Source organism: Brassica napus, chromosome C6 (assembly GCF_020379485.1).
Source record: "Brassica napus cultivar Da-Ae chromosome C6, Da-Ae, whole genome shotgun sequence".
Classification (NCBI taxonomy): Eukaryota; Viridiplantae; Streptophyta; class Magnoliopsida; order Brassicales; family Brassicaceae; genus Brassica; species Brassica napus.
Genome location: NC_063449.1, coordinates 11,221,552 through 11,243,526, shown reverse-complemented (window position 1 = coordinate 11,243,526; position 21,975 = coordinate 11,221,552). Strand labels below are relative to the sequence as shown.

The window sequence follows — 21,975 nt, the reverse complement described above, 5'->3', positions numbered from 1 at the left end:
GACTAACTTCAACAGAGACTTGGCATGATAAGACTCATCTCCCGCATTGGCACAGACTCGAACTAAAGTTTTTTTTCTTTCTCTGACTACACTTGAATCCATTAGAAGATGAAAGACTATTAAATTTTTCTTCCTTTCTTTGGCTTTTATTTTTTTTTGTCAGCCTCTTTGGTTTGTTTAACGTTTTAAAATTTGACAGTGAAAGCTGAAACGATGTCATATTCCTTAATCCTTATAAGGTGACTTTGAAAAAAAACTCTCCTCAATTAAATGGAACACACAAAAAAAGATAGTTTCTTTCAAACGATCACCGGTTGTTTTTTTAAACCGAATATATTGGTTCAGTTAGCTCATCGTTTAGATCTTCAGTACATGATCAATTCCGGTTTGGATGATTAAATTGGTTCAGAAATTTCTTTACACCTCTTTCTTTTCTCCGAGTTATAAAGAGTAATATAAATTAGAGAAGATAGGGTTTATCGAAAATTAGGGTTAGGGGAAATGTTTAATGTGCGCCGTATTGCATCATCAGGTTCTCTCCATCATCTCTGGAAGAGAGAGACGAGAATGGTGGTGGCTCCATTTTCTTCTTATGCTGCTGAGTTTAACCCCAACAGGCAGATCACTACTCCTGCGTTTATGTTACCTTCTCCTGCTGTTGCTGAGAAGAGCAGTATTTTCGAGAAGATACAGCCTTTTATCGGAGAGACCTTAGATTTCATCACAAGGGAGGAAGAGAAGAAGGAAGATCTCGTCGACTGGGCAAAACGTCTTAACAAAGACGGCAAATTTGAATATGCCTTCGAGGTTGGTTCAATCATTTTATTTTCTTCTTTCATTGCTTGTGATTTATTTGGTTTCATTATTTGTTGATAGATCTTTGAGTGGATGGATAAAAAGAAGATGGAGTTTTCTCCTTCGGAGCTTGCAGTTTATGTGGATCTCATTGCCCAGACTAAAGGCATATATGCGGCTGAAGAATACTTCAATCAAGTAGAACCAGTCTTTGACCGAACCAACACCCGCGCGAAGAATTGGCCTGCTTTTGCTAGTATTGTGGTGAGGATCTTGGAATATAATAAGAAAAACGGTCGGGGTGCAGACGCAAGAAAGTTTAATTTGAGGGTTGGAATTAGTTTGTATGTGTTTTCATATCTACTTTTCTGTTATCCAATTCTCTCGTCCACGACAATAATTATGTAGTTCATCTTTGTTAATTTTGTATTCCGTTTGCTTTCTTTTTTTGTTCTTTCTTTTACTTCAAGAAACAGTTCTTAACCACTACTGGATCAGTCTTAGAGATAACTTCATGTTCAAGGTCTAGCTCGTGTGCACAAAGGCTTGGAATTATGGTCAGGTTCTGACTCCAGCATCTAGAAGTGTACTTAGCACAAGTTTCATATATTTTTCCCTTTAGTATTATACTACTAGTTCATATTGTGTGTATTTTGTGGACTAGAACAGGTTTTTTTCAGGCATTAAAAATTCAATCTTTTCAATATCATCGGGTGTATCAGCTCCATGGTCCACCTTAATAACCTATGTTCCTTAAGTTACACGTCTCTCTATTATTTTTATTTTTAGATACTTTTAGGTGAAAGAGTTAATGGTAATAGTTGGAAAGGGAGGGTTCTGTGTTACCTTCATTCTCAAGGACTTTTAGTTGCTCTGGATCCCTCTTTTAGCTGCATTAATGGAGTTGGTTGAAGCTCTGAATATATACTTTCAGAAAATTTGAATCAAAGCTCAGAGAACAAAAGAAAAACACACAACCGTACATAACATAAGTGATTACCTGTATTCCAAGATGAAGCATGTATAGAGCTGTATACGTGCTGCATGTAAGGGAAATCTTGATTGGCATTACCACTCCTAAATCAAACCTGAGTGATTATTACCAAAGTGAAACAGAACAGTTGAGCATATAGGCAAGTATATTATAACATAATACGACTGTTTATTTTTAGGAGACCTCAAGTGCTTTGACAACTCGGTCTATAATTTCAGGCCAAATGAGTGAGTGGTGGTTCATCTCCTTGAATGCTAACAGCCACGCCATACTGATACTCAGTACCTAAAAATCCACAAAACCAAATCAGAGGACTCATGAAGATAAAACGTTACCACCGTTTCTGCAAGACTCTGAAGTCATGATGACATCCAATCCGCGATCCTTTCATCATCCGTAGCTACAACCAATTATGAAATTCAAGCAAGGAGGTAAGAGAATTATGTTTAGAACCACTACCTGGAGTAGAGATGTGAGCTACATCACCAACGTGATCGAGACCTCTCCCAAGTTCATAGGGGAAAAGCGTAACGTGCAGGTATGACTCCTACGACCCGGCTACGGAACTTCTTGGATCGACCCAGATACGCACGTAAAGCCCTTTTTTTTTCTGTCAACGCACGTAAAGCCCAAACAAGGAGATAAATAATATAAATATTAAACAGAGAGAGGATATATAGGGTTTGTAGGAAAATTAGGGTTGTCGAGGGAAAATGTTTAATTTGCGACGTATTGCATCATCAGGTTCTCTCCATCATCTCTGGAAGAGAGAGATGAGAATAGTGGTGGCTCCGTTTTCTTCTTCTGCTGAAAGTCAGATCACTAGTTCTTCTTCTTCTTCTTGTTCTGCTGAGAATGCTAAGAGCTGTATTTTCGGGAAGCTGCAGTTTCTTATCACTGAGACCTTAGATTTCATCACAAGGGAGGAAGAGAAGAAGGGTGTTTCTGTCCCTACCAAGGAGGATCTTGTCTTCTGGGCAAAACAGCTTGACAAAGACGGCAAAAATCATTATGCTCTCGAGGTTTTTTTATATTTTGATCATTCATCTGTTTTATTTTTGTTTCTCCTTGAGATTTATTTGGTTTCAATTTATGTTTTTTTTTTCTATTTGTTGTTAGATCTTTGAGTGGATGGATAAAAAGAAGATGGAGTTTTCTCCTTAGGAGCTTGCCTTTTTCGTGGATCTCATTGCTAAGGGCATGTGCATCGCTGGAACCCACTTGGGGTTTCAGATTTTTAATTTTTTCTTTTTTTTATTTTTTTTTAAAAAAAAACAAAAAGAATGAATTAAACGCGGGCCGCCACGTGTCAGTGGGGTCGCGAAAATCACAAAAACCCAAAAGAAGTCGATCCTTATCTCATAGTTTTCCTTACCGATTTTCTTCTTTTGTGCTGGGTCCACACCCGAAAATCCTTCTAAGGACCCGTGATGCACATGGTCTATGACTAAAAGCCTAGATGCTGCCAAAGAATACTTCAATCAAGTAGAACCAAACTTTGACCGAACCAACACTCGTGCCAAGAATTGACCTGCTTTCGCTACTATCATGCTGAGGATGTGAGTCTGATGATAAAGGAGGTAAGGTCTCACCCGGATGGGGGCATTAGTGGAGGATTAGTTTGTGTGTTTTCATGTTTTGCTCCGAATAAGCTTCTCTACTTTATATACCATCACGGCTTTTGAGGCAGTTTACTTGACTATGCTTTTGTGTCTCATCGAGCAAATAGAATGAATCATGAGTTTATTTAACATCAAGTATGGCTCTTCTTTTGGACTCGACTTGTTGAGTGATCATTTTTTCATTCTGATAGTATCCAACAGACCTTTGACGACCAACCATTTGATTTCTTTTTAGCTTTTGCAATAGATGAGAGCGCAAGTGTTTAATGATTTTAAACAAGAGAATGTGCCGTGTGAACTGAAATTTTGAATCAATCTTATGAATAAAACTGTATTCTGGGATCATGTAGTTTACAACTAACGCATGCACATTACCGAATGTGAATCTAGCTAGGTTGACACAGTTACATTAATACAAACCATTACACGGGTCATAAAAAGAGACTGGATATTAACTGAAAATATGATAACCTTTTGAAAAATTACGTTCATTTGAACATATCACATCAAAAGATATCAACTTTAGGTGGTGAACTATTTGTTTGTCACAGCCAAAAAAGGACTTGATGGCGTTAAAGGCACTCTCATTGATAAAAGATTCATCAACATTGCTTCATGAGTAGATCAAAATCCTCCGACTTCCCGATGTTTTCAAGATCTAGATAGGTTCGGATTCTCTTTTCAACAAACAACACTATATATCTCTTATTAACTCAACTGAACTTTGTAACTCATTGAAAACTACCATGAAATCTTCATAACCTGACTTCAATGCTTCTTCCAAGACCAGCTTGAACCTATCAACAGAACTCTTATATAACTCTGCAAGTCAATATGTAGTATGTAGTATCTGAAAGATAAAAAATATGATTTTACCTGATTAAGTTTGGAGTAGCAACAAGCAACATTGTAACTTGCAACTGATGCTTCATCCGGTGTTGGTTTAGAACATAATACGGACTCAAACCCTCTCTAATGCTTCCTCATCTTTTTACCATTCCTACTACATCAATTAGAGATGCAAGTCAATATTAAGAAATTGCATCCCTTCACGAAGATCCTCTTTATAAAAGAATACGTCCAGGAGGAGGTTTATTTATAAGAGATCAAAATTAAGTGTTTTATTCAGTTTCAAAAAAAAAAAATTAAGTGTTTGAGCACTTTTATTTGTTATTAATGGAATAAAAGCAACCGGAGTAGCTCTGTTGTGGCCTCTGTTCCTCGAGGAGCTCTGTACCCACCTCCTAATTACCCCCTGGATTGCATTGTTATTCATACGGATGCGGCCTGGCACTCAGAACGTTCTCTTGCAGGGCTTGGATGGATCATCGACACCGGAATCAACAGCCGCTCGTACATGGCGCATTGTTTCTTCGTCAACTCAGCTCTGGTGGCAGAGGCACTAGCATTAAGGGAAGCACTGGCAACATGCATCGATAAGGGAATCCGTCGAGTGCATTTCAAATCTGACTCGCTACAGCTTATTAAAGCGAACAATTCTAGCTCCTGAGGTGTATGGTGTGGTTGCTGATATCCTCAGCCTCTCTTTTGCTTTCGAGTGTATTTCTTTCTCTTGGAGTCAACGTGTTAACACCAAGGAGGCAGATGCCTTGGCTAAGCAAGCCTTGTTGAATGAACCCTTTGTATTGACCTCTTTGGACATTGGAGTTTAAGTATGAATGAAAGTTTGTGTTAGAAAAAAAAAAAAAAAGCAATCGGAGTAGTTCGACAAGGACTTGGTATTCGAAAGGGAAAGTATTAGTTAAATGCCAAATAAGAAGAGCAAATATATAAAAATGCCACATGAAGCTAGAAAACAAAAATAATTGTAATATCATAATAAATTAGCTTTAAAAAAAAGCTAGAAAACAAAAATATAAGAGAGAGTAGGAGTTAAATTGTCTCATATAAGGAAGAGAAGGAATAACATATAATTTATAAGTGTAAAACCATCTCAAAAACTGTCTTTTGAGAATGAGTTCTACCTTCGGGATTTTAAAGTATTAGTTAGGCCCAACTCTAATAATTAGGACAAATTAATATCTTAACTCCAACATACTGATATTTGCCATTGTGAGTTTCTTGACTATTTACTGATTTTTTTCTCCGAGTTAGGTTTACCAATCAATAGGAATAGGATTGAGTTATTTCATATTTGATATATTTCAAAAAAGGAAACAAAATATTGTCAAATTATATTATGTTTTTAAAATAAAAAGGTAAAAAAAATAGTAGTAATTACAAAAAAAAAAAATTAAAAAAAATATTTTTAACGTCGTCAGCAAAACACTAAACCCTAAATCCTAATCTCTAAATCCTAAACCTTTGGGTAAACCCTAAACCCTTGGATAAATTCTAAATTCTAAATAAAAAACAATAAAAACACTAAAACACTAAACACTAAACCCTAAATCTTAAACCCTAAACCCTTGAGTGTTTTAGTGTTTAGTGTTTTTGATTTAGAATTTAAGATTTATCCAAGGGTTTATCCAAGGATTTAGGGTTTAGGGATTACGATTTTGGGTTTAATGTTTTGCTGACGACGTTAAAAATATATATTTTTAAAATCTTTATTTTTTGCAATTACTACTGTTTTTTATTTATTTTGTTTTACCTTTTTATTTTAAAAAACATAATATAACTTGATAATATTTTGTTTTTTTTTTTAAAAGATATCAAATATGAAATAGCACAATCCTATTCGTTGGTGAACTTCTAGGTTGAACCCAAGAATAAATCTTTTTCTCCATGCAGTCTGGTTGTAGGTTGGACATGTTGATTCCGGTAAATCAACAATTTCAGGTAGACTTTTGCATCTATTGGGAAGAATATCTCAAAAGCAAATGCATAAGTTTGAGAAAGAAGCAAAGTTGCAGAATTCTGCTTGTTGAATTGACATTGTGTTTATGATCCAATCAGGGCAAAGGGTCCTTTGCATATGCATGGGCATTGGATGAAAATGCTGAAGAGAGGGAACGTGGAATAACAATGACTATGGCTTTTGCTTATTTCAATACCAAAATGCATCATGTTGTTTTGCTAGACTCTCCTAGAACACATAGATTTTGTTCCAAACATGATAGCAGGAGCAACGCAAGCAGATGCTGCGATTCTGGTCATAAAGGCCAAACAAGGGAGCATGCACGGGTTCTTAGAGGTTTTGGCGTGGAGCAAGTCATAGTTGCAGTCAACAAAATGGATATTGTTGCGTATTCCAAGGACAAGTTTGATTTGATTAAGGAGCAGATTGCTGGATCTTTTCCGCAGTCTTGTCGCTTTAAAGAGTAGTGTCTGACATGGCTTCCAGAAACCAAAACTTGATTTCTGCTACCTCTGAAAGCCGCCTGTCCTCATGGTATATTGTTCATGTTTCCTTTTACTGATACCTAACTTTACATTGTTGAATATGACAAACTTGCCATTGTTTAATTTTAATTGAAAGTATGATTTCTTTAATTATTTATTAATTAAAATGTAGCATATTCATCCTAAAGTGTAGCATTTTCTACAAAAAGTAAAAATAATCGATTTTTTTCATTAGAAAGACACAAAAGTTGATTTTTGGGTTTTCTTCATAAACTGATTTAAAATTTGAAAACGTAGTTTCTCTAAATTTTAGGTATCTAACTGTTAAAAATATTTATTGGCAAATAAAATGGACTGTATAAAAACAAGAGCTAAAATCTAAATTTTGATTGGATAAAAATATGCTTTGAAAAAACAAAAATCAAAAACCAAAAACAAAAAGATAATTTATTAAGAGTAATAACAATTTTAACTATTCTAAGTACAAATCCAATCTTTGCAAATAATAGAAAAGGTAGATAGATGTAGATGATGATAATGTTAGGAAGAAAAAAGAGATTTTGTTTTGATTGGCAAGTTTGTTCAACGGGAGAAAGATCTCTGTGAAGTGGGCTGCAGTTTTCCAAGTAAATCATCAAGTGTTCTTGTGAGTTATTAGCCTAAAGTTTTATAGAAAACCGGAAAGCTAGTATTGACTCGTCTCTCTAATTGATGTAGGAATAGATAGTATGAGGAAGCTTTAGAGAGGTTTGAGTCTGTATTAGGGTCTAAACCAACACCAGATGAAGCATCAGCTGCAAGTTACAATGTTGCTTGTTGGCTTTCTACTCAAAGCTTAATCAGGTATAACCTTGGAAGCAAGCCGAAGCAGAGTACAACCACCACCAACGACAGTACATTCCTCACCAGCAGCCTGACGAATAGACATCCTGTCCAGTATACACTTCCGAAGTTAATACCTCAATAAGATTCTTAATCTGTGTAACACGCTTTTGCACTGCACCATGTGCTCCCATCACCCACAATGGTCGAAGTCTCCTTCGTTAGGACCACCTTTGCGGCATGTCCAATAACCTCTTTCTCAGCTTTGTCAAGTGAAAGACCAAATTCCTCACGAATCACAGTTACTGCAAGCAAAAATAGAAAAATAGGACAAGATTAAAACCACAACGGTTATGCCTAACCAAAAGGCTCAGAAATGCTTTACCTCCAGTGAGAATGGCAATATCGTCAAGGTATTGGCTCTTGCGCTCTCCAAATCATGGAGCCTTAGAGCTGCACGCTTAAGTGTGCCTCTAAGCTTGTTAACAACAAGGGTAGTTAAAGCCTCCTGCTCAATGTCTTCTGTGATTATTAAAATTGGGTATCCTCCTCTAAATCGCATCCTCCAAAACACCAACAAGATCCCTTGCGTTGGTATTTTTTTTTGTCAACAAGAAGCAACTGAAAAAATATAAAATAACATTACAACATTCATCTGGTGACACACTTCAATGGAATAATCCATGAATAAGGAAACAGTTACCTTGCAATTGTCAAATTCAACTGACATTTTCTCGCTGTCTGTCACAAAGTTAGGGGATACGTAACAGCGAACAAATTGCATTACTCCAGTGTAACTACACTCAACTATGCTCATTTGGCGAAGGTAACACAACACCAAAGGAGTTTATCTCTAAAAATTCTTTATGTTAAGTCTTCAAGAGCTGGTGGCATGTAATTTTTCAGATGATAAGGTTTCTTTATCCCAAGAGCTTTATGGAGTGAACAAGAAATGTTCAATAAATTTTTTTAGAAAAAAATAAATTGCTATCAATGCTATGGTTCCTAAGATGATTTTCTTCGCCAGTCTTCTCTTTTTATAGTGTTATGAGTCTTTTATCCGTCACTAAAAGTATTCAATGTGTATTGATGCTTTTAATTTATATGTGTATTGATTCTTCGAGTTTTAAATTTGTTATGCGAAGTGTTCAACTATAATAATACTTAATCTCATATTCATCTATTTCATTACTTTTGTATTTAAATTTGTCATTTTGATCGTCCACTATGTCAAATAGTGCAAAGGTCAAAAATACAATTTCTTAAAAATATAATGGTTGTGTGTATTACAGAAGAACTAATATTTCCACATGTCTAATTATGTTTTAAGTACATACAGATAAGATGATTAAGCAAGAAAAACAATTTTTATTTTTATTATTTTTTTCATCGAAAAGCAATTTCTTTTAATAAGCCAAATGTGTTTAAAAAAAAATAAGCCAAATATATTGAGATGCTACAAGTTGTTAGAGTGAAGAAATGGCTGAGGTGAACCCAAAACAGAGAAATGTTTTGGAATTGAGATAATGTGACCTCTCAAAGTTCTATGCACCTAATGCAAAAGTATTGATTCCTCATTTTGGTATTGTCTAACACAATAAAGCTTTTGTGTCTGAATTTCTGATGATTTGTCTGCATATGTAAAATAAATTACATTAAAAGATTGCTAATGTGATACACTGTTGTTTTGTTTCCTTAAATCATCTTTTAAAAAACTTTAAGATCAAATGGTAAGAGACAAAAACTAGCTAGTGGCTCTGATATCATATAAGATAATGGAACGATTATATGAATTCATGATTGTATAAGAATATCTATATAACTACTTGTAGAAAGAAATATATAAATATGTATGTACTTGGAGAACAAGTAATATAACTCTAAACCAGGAAGATCTTGAGCTAAAACTGAATTGCATCATGCCACTTGATTGAATTCGGATAGTAAACCTCTACAAAACCAATCCCAGCAAGCTTCTAGCAACCAACAAACTCATCATCAAGATTGTTATCCACATAGCTTCCTCAACGTAAAACCTAAGAGGGTTCCAGTTCTGCAAAGATTTTACATATGGATGCCATGCGAAATATATTAAAAAGAAACCTCTCATTCGTGTCCCATCTTTGTTTCACTAAGCTCCATTAAGAAATTCTAGGTTCTCCCTTGGGTATCTCTCTAGATTGGAGCCGCCAATTTTTGGGAGCTGGAGCCTCATCGAGGGGATAGCTGGATATGGAAGAAACTGTGCAAATTAAGAACGTTAGCTAGACCCTTTGTTATCTGCGAAGTGGGTTCTGGCACGACTGCTACCTTCTGGTATGATAATTGGACGGCTCTAGGCCCCTTGATTCACTTGACTGATGAGAGAGGTCCAGCAGTTTCAGGTCTGCACAAGGATGCGACAGTGGCAGAAGCTTTAGTGAATGGAGAATGGTGGTTAAGTGCTTCTCGTAGTAGAAACGCCATAATCACCTTGCTTAAGCAATGTCTGCCACCGTCTGAGCCGATTGTGATTTCATCAAGCGATGATAAGTACCTATGGAGAACGGGAAATGATTCCCTTTCAAATGTTTTCTCTACCGCTAAGACGTGGTCTACTCTTCACCCTCCAAATCCTCCGGTTTTTTGGCATTCTCGAGTCTGGTTTACAGGTAGAATTCCCAAGCATGCGTTTATCTCTTGATTGGTGGCCTGGAACAGATTAGCAACTCGAGATAGGATTAGAGCTTTGGGTCTTGAAGTACCTCCGAGCTGTCTCCTTTGTTCAGGGTGTGATAAGTTTAGACAGCACTTGTTCTTTGACTGTGTATACAGCTCTGAGATATGGTCTTACTTTTGCTCTCGCACCCAAGTGAATCCTCCCACAGGGTTTGAAGATTGTCTCAGGTGGCTAAAGACTTCTTCAACAGATCCTAACATTCTCTTTATAGTAAAACTCATCTTCCAAGCGGTTGTGTACACGATTTGGAAAGAAAGAAATGGTCGCCTCCATTCAAGCGCGAGCAGACCAACTCAAGCCATCATTCAGGAGGTTAAACAGACCATCCGACTGAAGCTTGACCTTTTATCTAGAAACATGAGAATCACGAGCAGCTCCTCTATCACTTACTCAAGTACTTGGCTAAGTATCTTTTAAGGGCATTTTTTAAGTCCCCGAGTTTTTCTTTTTTTGGTAAAGGTAGGTCTAAAAATTTTGTAATTCGTCTTTTGCAAAATAAATAAAGAGGAAATTTGAAAAAAAAAAAAGAATCTCTCCCAAGTCCACGCAGTTCAACAGAGACATGGCAATAAAGTTTTGATGATCAGACTCCACAGATTCGACCTAAATATATGTACAAGCTAGCTCTAGCTAAACCGACAGCAACTGGTAGCACATTTCTTGCCTTTAGAAATGTGTCACCATCCAAGACTCCCCTTCACAGCTCTCACTAATTCAAAACTGTCACAACACACACACACACACGTTAATAATCAATTTGTTAGATGTTGGAGTTGAAACCAAATGGGAAATCATATTTTGGCATCGTCTAGGATCATTAACCATGTAATTAAAACTTTTATAATATTCTTCTAATACTATAATATGTAAGATGAAGGAATCACTATTATATTGAAAAAAGGAAATTGTTAGTATTAATAAATTCACAGCGCATGTTTGCAATGTTATCTCATGCTTTGGAATTTGGATCCGACAAAAGCAAGTCTCAGAAACCGACATCCTGTTTGTATCCATAATTACCTTTATAATGTTCTACGATCCATAACGACGTCTATCATCAACCAAAGTTTACTGTCTCATATGTATCTAGGAAGGAGTGATGAACAAAGTAGTAAAAAATTATAACTTGCACAATAATTTTTACCCTTAAACACATGTCAAGTCAGGTCTCGATAGCAAACCAATATGAGAGATAGGCTGTTAGTGCAGTTTCTTGTTTTTTTTTCCCTTACATAAACTTTTATACCATATAAACAGATCACCATGATTCTATTACAAGTCCTAACTCTAAACCAAGTCACACCAAATCTTCACCCATAAAAAGACCGTGAAGAAAAGAGAACATGGAATACAAAAAATATCATCAAAGGAAACCATAAACAGAGGAAGCACTTTTCTCATTGTCAAAAAGCTTGGTAAGCCAAAACTGATGACCTGCAGCCACATAGGACTGACCAAACTGAGGAAGAGCAGCACCTTTGGCAATGAGAAAAGCTCCTCTATTGGTTTCTTTCACTTCCAACCACATCTTCTACATAGGAATTCTTCTCAAAATGTTAAGGAAATACGAATTTTCAACTCGAAAAAACGGCCATGTTTTGGGTTTTTCCAACAAAGACAGGATCGTCTAGACCAAAGATAATTCTATCTAATCTATGATCCACCATGCTATCAATAGCCCAACTTATATAGCACAAACCTTTGCATTTATGAGGTTGAGAATTCCTGTAAAGGATCTTCTACTGTGCCATTTCACATCACCCTTACTATCTCTAACCATCCACGAGCAACCAGCAGTTTGAGACTTCTTGTATGCTAGCCAGTTTTGATACGGCTTAGACCATCTCTTCTTGATCCTCTCCTCATCTTTCTTTTCTTTGTGTTCTTCTTGCTGCTCCAAAGATTGAGATAAGAACCAGACACTTGCTTCTTCCATTATCATTGCTATAATCTTACGTCCATATCAAAGTCCTTCCCCTCAAAGATCAGCTTGTTTATATATTTCCACAAGAACAAGAACCATAAGACGCAAGGAAATAATCTGCTGTTAGTGCAGTTTCCTCTCTTTCTTCCAACATTAATAGCCTGAAAAAGACAAATAACCTTATTGCAATTTTATGAGTCTCTTACCAAGGTATTGAATTACTGATTGGCCTTATATTGCAATTTATGTTTGATTGTTGTGGTTGTACATGTACTTAATTCCTACAGTTCAAAATATTCAATTTTTGTATGAAGGATATGGGTTATAGCTTTATCTGGTCTTTATCCTGTAATTCTTCTAAAGAATTTGAATAACATCCCTTAAAAAATGTTAAAACTACAACGATTAAAAGAAAATGAAAAATACAACAACAAAGGATACAAAAACACAAATTGATGGAGTTCATGGAGAAAAGATAGAGACATAATTTAATTTGGTAAAGCAGTGAGTAAGCTTTGGAAATAACAAACACATTGTCCGAGGGTGGTAGGTGTGTAGAGTAAAGAAAGAGATTTAGTATGGAGATCATATATCACCAGTGCCCCCATTGGTATCATTCATCCAAAACCATGAAGTAATAACTTAGTCTTGTCCAGAATTGCTACTGGTTCCAGTGCGCAGTGGAGTGCCCCAAACCAATCAAAAGTTCTGATGAGATTTATGCAACAAAATTCGTCCCATGTACCGCCTGAAGAAGAATCATCTAACAAGAGCAACCATATGTCTTGGTAGGGCCAGGTATACTTGGAGACACACAAGCGGTTATCAAGGACGGACATGATGAAGTCACTAGGTTTACGTAGTAGATGGGCAAAGGGAGTTTTAGAGATAATTTGAAAAGTTTCGGTTTGAAGGCAGAAAGATAACACCTTGGTTTCTTCACATTCAGTGAACCAATAAAGTGAGCCATCTAAATACATGGGAAAATGGTAACCACTTATCCAGCAGGGAGAAGGTACCTCCAAGCGTTGGTCCCAAAATCAAAAACTTCACAAGTAGTAACATTGTCTAGTCCAAATTCCGATGAATTGTATAGCCAAACGGGCTTGTATGTGCCCCTGAGTTTGTCTTTACCGAATCCAATCTTAGCAATACAAATGCTATAGTCTCCTTTATCAAAACACTCGAGGCACAGCTGCTGGAATCTAGAAAGTGGAAAACTTTGATGCCATCCAGTGAGGGGGTTGATCACGAAATTTGGTGTGAAAAAATAGGCGAGGCATAGCAGACCGTCACAACTACCATGGCAAACCTCGATGATAGGAAAAGGGAGCATGACCGTACAAATTACTTGAGACCCCAACACAATTCTCATCCTTCCATCTTCGTAATCACTATAATCATGAATGCACACAAAAAGGACATCATCTGCATCCCGTGATTGCCTTCTACGACGGATCAACTGTTGTTTCTGTAAAGGTCGGGAATCAATTGTCGTTTTCCAATTCTTGGATACACACCTGAGTCTCAGCAGAGTTTTCACCGAGAGTCTCTACAGTATGAGTTCTACAACATCGCGTGGCATTCCTACACTCGACCCATGATGTCTTTTCAATACGAAACTACTCGACCCATGATGTCTTTTCAACATATTGTATATTGTCCGGCGGCTTCGTAACAATAAAACACTTTCAAATCAGCTGCTTGGAAGAGACGGAACCGAGATTGCAACCCTATATAATGTATATCTTTTTCGTTTTATTCTTTATCTTCTGGGCTTTGATTTTTATCTAGGCTTTCAACCATAAATAACCCTTTGACATGTTATTTGCTTTGTTTCATTTTTCCTTCTTTTTTTTGTCCGACGTATCAAAAAGTATGCAGGCAGGTTCGGTTAGTTCGAATGATTGATTTGGCTATAATCTAACCAAAATTGAAAAATAAAATTTTGGTTTGGTTTTCGGTTAGTTCTGAACTTTGGTTTGGTTCTAAACTTTCTCAAATAGAACCAAAAAACTTTTTTTTTTAATTTCCGAATAGAACCAAATCTCCTAACCGAATTAAACTGATAACCAAATATTTCAGTTTGGTTTGGTTTAGAACTGCAAGCCTAGATAAAAAACCCATGTTTGGAATTTCTCTAGGTGCAAACATTTGCATATGATTTGGTTTAGCGTTGAATCAATTATGCAGAAATTAATCAAATTTTGAATATTTCTTCAATTTTAAGATAAATATGTATATTAAATAATTCAAAAACAAAATACTAACTTTGATGGACACTGAAATAGATAAACTAGAATAACTTTTCTGTTATTAGAATTTCAATCCGGATGAGAGAACACACTGAGATGCACGCGCTCCAGGAAAAGCTCTCAGGCACGATTTTCGAGGCCAGCTCCCCAAACCAGATCTGAGTCTCACACCACCGTATTCCGCCGCAACCTACCTGGACTATAACCACGACAACCGCCGCAAATCGTCCAACATGCCTGAAATCTCCTCTCACCGTACCCACTCGTGAAGGCTTTTCTTCAGACGGTGGCCAATACAAGATTTAACTAGGAAAAGAGAACAAATCTAGATGCTACTTTGGGAAAAATGGAGTCCTGGAAAGCGTTGTTTTTTACCTTGTTTCTGAGGATTTAGTGAAATTTTACTAGTCAGCTTACCCACAGCCCAATATTACCTCGTCAGTGAGGATTCAAGAAAGGTTTTGTTCTGTCTCTGAAAGTTAAAATGTTTCACCGCTATACAAGGTCTGAAAAAGGGAAATGGGTTGCAAATTCATCGAGGACAACACAGATGCCAGCTCCTCCTCCTTCCCGTCGAACCCCAATCCAGATCCCGCCAAGCAATAATGAAGAACTTATCGAAGACAACAAGCTCACTCTCTTAGGTCGAGTCACTAACCCTACAGTCCAGAAGACTCAGTGGGTCTTGGACTGGCTCATCCAGTACTGGAACTTGGAAACCCCAGTCACTGGTAGAACTCTGGGGCATGACCTCTTTCAAGTCAAGTTTGAAACAGAGGAGGCGCTCCAATCGGTTATGCGACGAGCACCCTTCCACTACAAATGATGGATGATAATCCTTCAGAAATGGGAGCCGGTTATCTCTACGGCGTTTCCCAAGAGAACTCCTTTCTGGATTAAAGTCCACGGCTTATCATTACACTACTGGACCTTAGAATCGCTTCACGCCATTGCTAAAGGGCTAGGCCCGAGGCTTGATGACGACGTCCCTCAAGGCAAGATCCGTATAGATGTCAACTGCCTCAGCAACTTGGAGATGCAACTACCGATTGAACTCCCCTCTAGTGATGTTCTCACAGTGGATTTGGAATATGAGAAGCTAGAAAAACACTGTTTTTATTGCTATTCCCTCTTCCATGAGGAGGAGACTTGCCCCAGCAAACCGGCATCTCAGAGAAATACAGCTCATGTAACTGGAATTAGCCAACAGAATACTCTGAGGAGCCTGGAGGAGCATAGAAGACGTCATGACCAACGACGAGCCTCCTCCAACCAAGTAAGATCCTCAGATTCTCGAGATCAGGGTAATCAAGCTACATCCCAATGGTCAACAAATTCGATATTGGCCCCCTTGGAGAGGCGGCGTCATGATGATCATACCAGACATCAATCCAACTATGTGCAAAGACCTTCAACAAGAGATACAGACAGGTACCATAACTACCATCATCCACGCTCCTCTGTTGAAGATAGAAGAGATCATCGAGGACGTTCCCCCCCCCCCTAGACTCTCCAAGGGCTATCAACAAGGTATGGGCAGATCTGACCACTCTCAATCCTCAAGAACCCCGCCACCAATGCCAGCTCGAGAACATATGAACTTACCGGGAATTCTGGAACGTGGAGAGGTTACCAGCCGCTCTTTTGAACGGAGATCAGCGTTAGAAAGACTTGAGGGTACACAGCAAGAGCCGCAACGCTCAGGGGACTCTCAAACTCTCATCTGGCCCGCCTCCAAGATGTTGAAGTCACTTATGATCAGGATGATCTTAGAGCAAAGCTGTCGGCAGGAGGCTCAGGGGGTAAAGCTACCACCTCTTCGCCGGGTGGGCCACATGAAGCAGGTAAAAGGGTTCGTACACCTCCCTTCGTATTGGGCCCCCAGTAGAAGTCAGCCCATCCCAGAAGCAGCAAGCCTCCTCAAGCAAGAAGCCAGTAGCAAAGAAGCCAGCTGCAAAAAAAAAACCCGGCAAAAAGGAAGGCGAAAACTACTACTACAGCGCCCGTGAAGAGAGCTACAAGACCAAGAGTCATGAGAAGTCTGAGACAAAGCACTCGCCTATCAAAGCAGATGACAGTGAGGTCCACTAACCCACCCCGAAAGAAGCTCTGTGTTGACAGAGACAGGACATAAGACTTACCTGGTTCTCAGGCTCAAGATACACCACCGGTGGTGATAATTCCAGCAACAAGGAAGGGTCGAGCGGATTTTCGGGTCCAGCGAAACCCGATTCCTTAGCGCTCGTATGTTGGAACTGTCAAGGTTTGGGAGGTGACTTGACAGTTCCAAGACTCCGGGAGATGAAAAGAACTATAGCCCTGGACAATCTATTCCTGATGGAGACAAAGAATCAAGATGATTTCGTCTTATCAGAGCTCCAATCACTTGGTTATAAAAACCACTTCACCGTCCCACCGATAGGCCTCAGCGGAGGCCTTGCTCTTTTCTGAAAAGCGGAGTTCTCCCTTGAGGTTCTGGAGGCATCAGCACACTTCATAGATGCCAGATTAAAGGAGAGACAGTCGAACTTGGAGATAAAAGAAGCGGCAGCAAGAGGGTTTGTGGGCTCTGCATTAACAGCTGAAGCTCTGGCCGTCCGGGAAGCGTTGAAGATTGCCTCCAGCTCTGGCATCGCGCATCTAAAGATCCTATCGGACTCAAGTGTCCTCATTTCAGCCATGCGTTCAGAGACGGTTCTGAATGAGATAGCGAGACTTCTTCATGAAATTAGTCACCTCATTTCTCTCTTCTCAACCTTATCTTTTGTTGTAATTCTCCGATCAGCAAACTCTGTCGCTGATGGGCTAGCGAAAAACGCTCTTGCAGCTTTTAGCTTGCAAAACCTTGTTTAAGTTTAGTAATGAAGTACTTCTGCTTTGACCAGAAAAAAAAAGAATAACTTTTCTGTTATTTTTCTTTTAATGAATGGCACAATTAATATAATTTTGTCTCCATCCTCTTTTTTCTGCATTTTTTCATGGCCGTCATCCAACTTCTACAATTTTTTGTATTTTTCTTTTGTTTATTCTATATCTATTATTTATTTTTCGACTGCAACCATTGTGATGGCGCATAAGAACAAGATTTCTGCTCAATCTTGGGATTTAAAAAAAAAATTACTAGAGATCTACTACTTAAAAAATGAATTGAATCAAATCTGTTCACATCTTGTTCAAAGTTGAGATTCAAGACTCGACTTGGCAATTCTATGATGAAATTAATACCGAAATCTGCAGAGATTTATACCGAAAGCTGCATAGATGAATTGAATCAAATCTTTTTTTTAAAGATTACCCCTTTATTTTTTCACCTTTTAGTGATTGACTACCTTTTTTTTTTACTTCGGTATATAAATTTACTTCGAGAACTCTGTTTCATCTGTTTTTTCTATTAAATATGTTTTTCATATTGTTCATTCTCTTCTCATATTGATCCTCAATAAGAGACGATTCCGGCAAATACATTCATATCCATTGAAGTTAAAACATAATTATACCTCCTCTTTATAAAAAATGCAAAACCAAATTGATGCATTTATTTCTAAATACAGATAATAGGAATAACAAAAGAAAACATTAACATAATATTATAAATTTAAAATCATTATGTATCCATAACTCAAAAGCAATTCACCTGCAAACATAAAACCACTAACTAAAAAATTGTCAATAAACATCTTTTTATTAAACAAAATAATAAATATTAAAATATTTTTTAAATGTTAAGCACTTTGCGTACACTGTTGATAGACAAATTCAATCTTTTCCATAGTTGTGTTCAAATATGTGTTCCACTCACACATAACCACACAACCGCAATTACTTCACCTTTCTATTCATCACAGATCTCCAAAATTACTCTGTGATGAAAAATGAATAAATATACATTATATTATATTAACAAACCAAATTAAAACATGCATTATAATTAGAAATCTAACCACATAAATATAAAAATTAAAAAAATTAGAATTACAGAGTTATTTGGAATATTTGTTTGGAAAATTTTTTATCCATTATTTTCCAAACCCATTTTCATAGTCCCTACGGCTGACATTACAAACAAAAAAAGTATAAACAATATTAAAAATTAATTATGAATAAATAATGTTAAACATAATAAATAAAATAATTTATCAAATTGTGACCAAACCTCCTTGGTGAACTTGATTTGAGATGCCAAATTGTGGCCAATAATAACAACTTTTATCCACAAGCTCCGAGTTTATTTTTATGTGAGATAAAAAAAAAAATTCTTGTTTAATCATCTTATATATATAAGCTGAAAAACATAATTAGACATGTGGGAACTTTCGTTTTTCTATAATAATCATCTTATATCCATTTGGATTATTAAAATATTTGATTTTCTTTCTTAATCATCTTATCTACATGTGCTGAAAAACATAATTAGACATGTATGGACATTATTTCTTATATAATAATCATCTTATCTATTTGGCTTATTAAAAGAGTTGTTTTTCTTGCTTAATCATCTAATCTATATGTGCTGAAAAACATAATTAGACATGTGGAAACATTATTTTTTCTATAATAATCATCTTATCTATATGGCTTATTTAGAAAATTGATTTTCTTACTTAATCATCTTATCTATATGTGCTCAAAAACATAATTAGACATGTGAGAACATTAATTCTTCTATAATAATAATCTTATCTATTTGGCTTATCAAAAGATTTATTTTTCTTGTTTAATCATCTTATTTATATATGATGAAAAACATAATTAGAAATGCGGGAACATTACTTCTTTTATAATAATCATCGTATCTATTTGGCTTATTAAAATATTTACTTATTTTTCTTAGTTATCTTATCTATATGTGCTGAAAATAGAATTAGACATGGGGAAACATTATTTCTTCTATAATAATCATCTTATCTATTTGGCTTATTAAAAAAAAAAATTCGTTCTTAATCAACTTATTTTTACGTGCTGAAAAAAATAATTAGACATGTGGGAACATTTGTTCTTTGATAATAATCATCTTATCTATTTGGCTTATTAAATTTTTTACTTTTCTTGCTTAATCATCTTATCTATTTGTGCTGAAAAACATAATTAGACATGTAAGAACATTAGTTCTTCTATTATAATCATCTTATAGATTTGGATTATTAAAAAAGTTGTTTTTCTTGCTTAATCATCTTATCTATATGTGATGAAAAACATAAATGGACATTATTTCTTCTATAATAATCATATTATCTATTTGGCTTAATGAAAATTTTGAATTTCTCGCTTAATCATATGTTCTAAAATACATAATTAGAGATGTGGGAACATTTTCCCTTCTATAATAAACATCTTATTTATTTGGCTTATTGAAAATTTTGATTTTCTTGCTTAATCATCATATCTATATGTACTGAAATGCATAATTAGACATGTGCAAACATTAGTTCTTCTTTAATAATCATCTTATATATTTGGCTTATTACAAAATTTGCTTTTTTTCTTAATTATCATATCTATATGTGCTACGCAATTAGATATGTAAGAACATTATTTCTTCTATAATAATCATCTTATTTATTTGGCTTATTGAAAATTTTGATTTTCTTGATTAATCATGTTATCTATGTGTGCTGAAACACATAATTAGACATGTGAGAACATTAGTTCATCTATAATAATTGTCTTATATATTTGGCTTATTAAAAGATTTGCTTTTCTTGTTTAATCATCTTATCTATAAGTGCTGAAAAACAAATTAGATATGTGGGAACATTAGTTCTTTTATAATAATCATCTTATATATTTGGCTTAATAAAAGATTTGTTTTTCTTGTTTAATCATATTATCTATATGTGCTGGAAAAAACATAATTAGTCATGTACAAACATTATTTCTTCTATAATAATCATCTTATCGATTTGGCTTATCAAAAAATATTATTTTCTTGCTTAATCATTATCTATTGTGCTGAAATACATAATTTGACATGTGGGAACATTAGTTCTTCTATAATAATTATCTTATCTATTTGGCTTATTAAAAATTTGTCTTTCTTGCTTAATCATCTTGTATATATGTCATTAAAAAAAACATAATTAAACATGTGGGAACATTAGTTCTTCTATAGTAATCATCTTATCTATTTGCCTAATTAAAAGATTTTCTTTTCTTGCTTAATCATCTTATCTATATGTGCTGAAAAACATAATTAGACATATGGAAACATTAATTCTTCTATAACAATCATCTTATCTATTTGGCTTATTAAAACATGTGATTTTCTTTCTTAATCATTATATCTATATGTGTTGAAAACATAATTATACTTGTGGGAACATTATTCTTATCTAATAATCATCTTATCTATTTGGGTCATTTTAAAAAAATATTTTTCTTGCTTAATCATCTTATCTATAAGTGCTGAAAAACATAATTAGGCATGTGAAAACATTATTTTTTCTATGATAATCATCTTATTTGTTTGGTTTATTAACCTTTTTGCTTTTCTTGCTTAATCATGTTATCTATATGTGCTGAAAAACAAATTAGACATATGGAAACATTTGTTCTTTTATAAGAATCATCTTATCTATTTGGCTTATTATAAATTTTCATTTTCTTGCTTAATCTTCTTATCAATATGTGCTGAAATACATAATTCGACATGTGGTAACATTATTTATTCTACAATAATCATCTTATCTATTTGGCTTATTAAATAATTTGTTTTTCTTGTTTAATCATCTTATCTATATGTGCTGAAAAACATAATTAGACATGTGGGAATTTTAGTTCTTCTGTAATAATAATCTTATCTATTTGGCTTATTAAAAATTGTTTTTCTTGATTAATAATTTTATCTATATGTGCTGAAAAACATAATTAGACATATGAGAACGTTAAATCTTCTATAATAATCATCTTATCTATTTGGCTTTTTACAAATTTTGATTTTCTTGCTTAATCATCTTATTTAGATGTTCTGAAAAACATAATTAGACATGTGAAAACATTAGTTCTTCTATAATAATCATCTTTAACATTATATTTCTATAATAATGATCTTATTGATTTGACTTATAAAAAATAATTTTCTTGCTTAATCATCTTATCTATATGTGCTGAAATACATAATTTGACATGTGGGAACATTAGTTCTTCTATAATAATCATCTTATCTATTTGGCTTATTAAAAAAAAATGTTTGCGTAATCATCTTATCTACAAGTGCTGAAAAACATAATTAGACATGTGAGAACACTATTTTTTCTATAATAATCATCTTATCTATTTGGCTAATTAAAATATTTTATTTTCTTGCTTAATCATCTTATCTATATGTAATTAAAAATATAATTAGACATGTGGGAATATTGATTCTTCTGTAATAATCATCTTATCTATTTGGCTTATTAAAACATTTGCTTTTTCTTTCTTAATCATTATATATGTATATGTTGAAAAACATAATTATACTTGTGGGAACAGTAGTTCTTTTATAATAATCATCTTATCTATATAGCTTATTAAGAAAAAATTTCTTGTTTAATCATCTT

At 35.1% G+C, this 21,975-nt stretch overlaps 2 protein-coding genes and 1 pseudogene across 2 annotated transcripts; 2 read left to right on the top strand and 1 right to left on the bottom strand.

Moving 5' to 3' along the window:
• The first annotated feature begins 567 nt into the window (after positions 1 to 567).
• On the top strand, positions 568 to 1,364 carry LOC111206716 (pentatricopeptide repeat-containing protein At1g02370, mitochondrial). Its single transcript, XM_048759639.1, has 3 exons — positions 568 to 807; positions 877 to 1,059; positions 1,266 to 1,364. Exons 1-3 carry the CDS (start codon positions 568 to 570, stop codon positions 1,362 to 1,364), a joined length of 522 nt encoding a protein of 173 aa, XP_048615596.1.
• Positions 1,365 to 2,248: 884 nt separating this feature from the next.
• LOC106378390 (pentatricopeptide repeat-containing protein At1g02370, mitochondrial) lies at positions 2,249 to 3,151 on the top strand. The gene is made up of 2 exons (XM_022703975.2): positions 2,249 to 2,811; positions 2,909 to 3,151. The coding sequence occupies exons 1-2, from the start codon at positions 2,503 to 2,505 to the stop codon at positions 2,951 to 2,953; spliced, it is 354 nt and encodes a 117-aa protein (XP_022559696.1). The 5' UTR covers positions 2,249 to 2,502; the 3' UTR covers positions 2,954 to 3,151.
• A 7,619-nt stretch (positions 3,152 to 10,770) lies between these two features.
• On the bottom strand, positions 10,771 to 13,767 carry LOC111213161 (annotated as a pseudogene).
• Between the last annotated feature and the right edge of the window lie 8,208 nt (positions 13,768 to 21,975).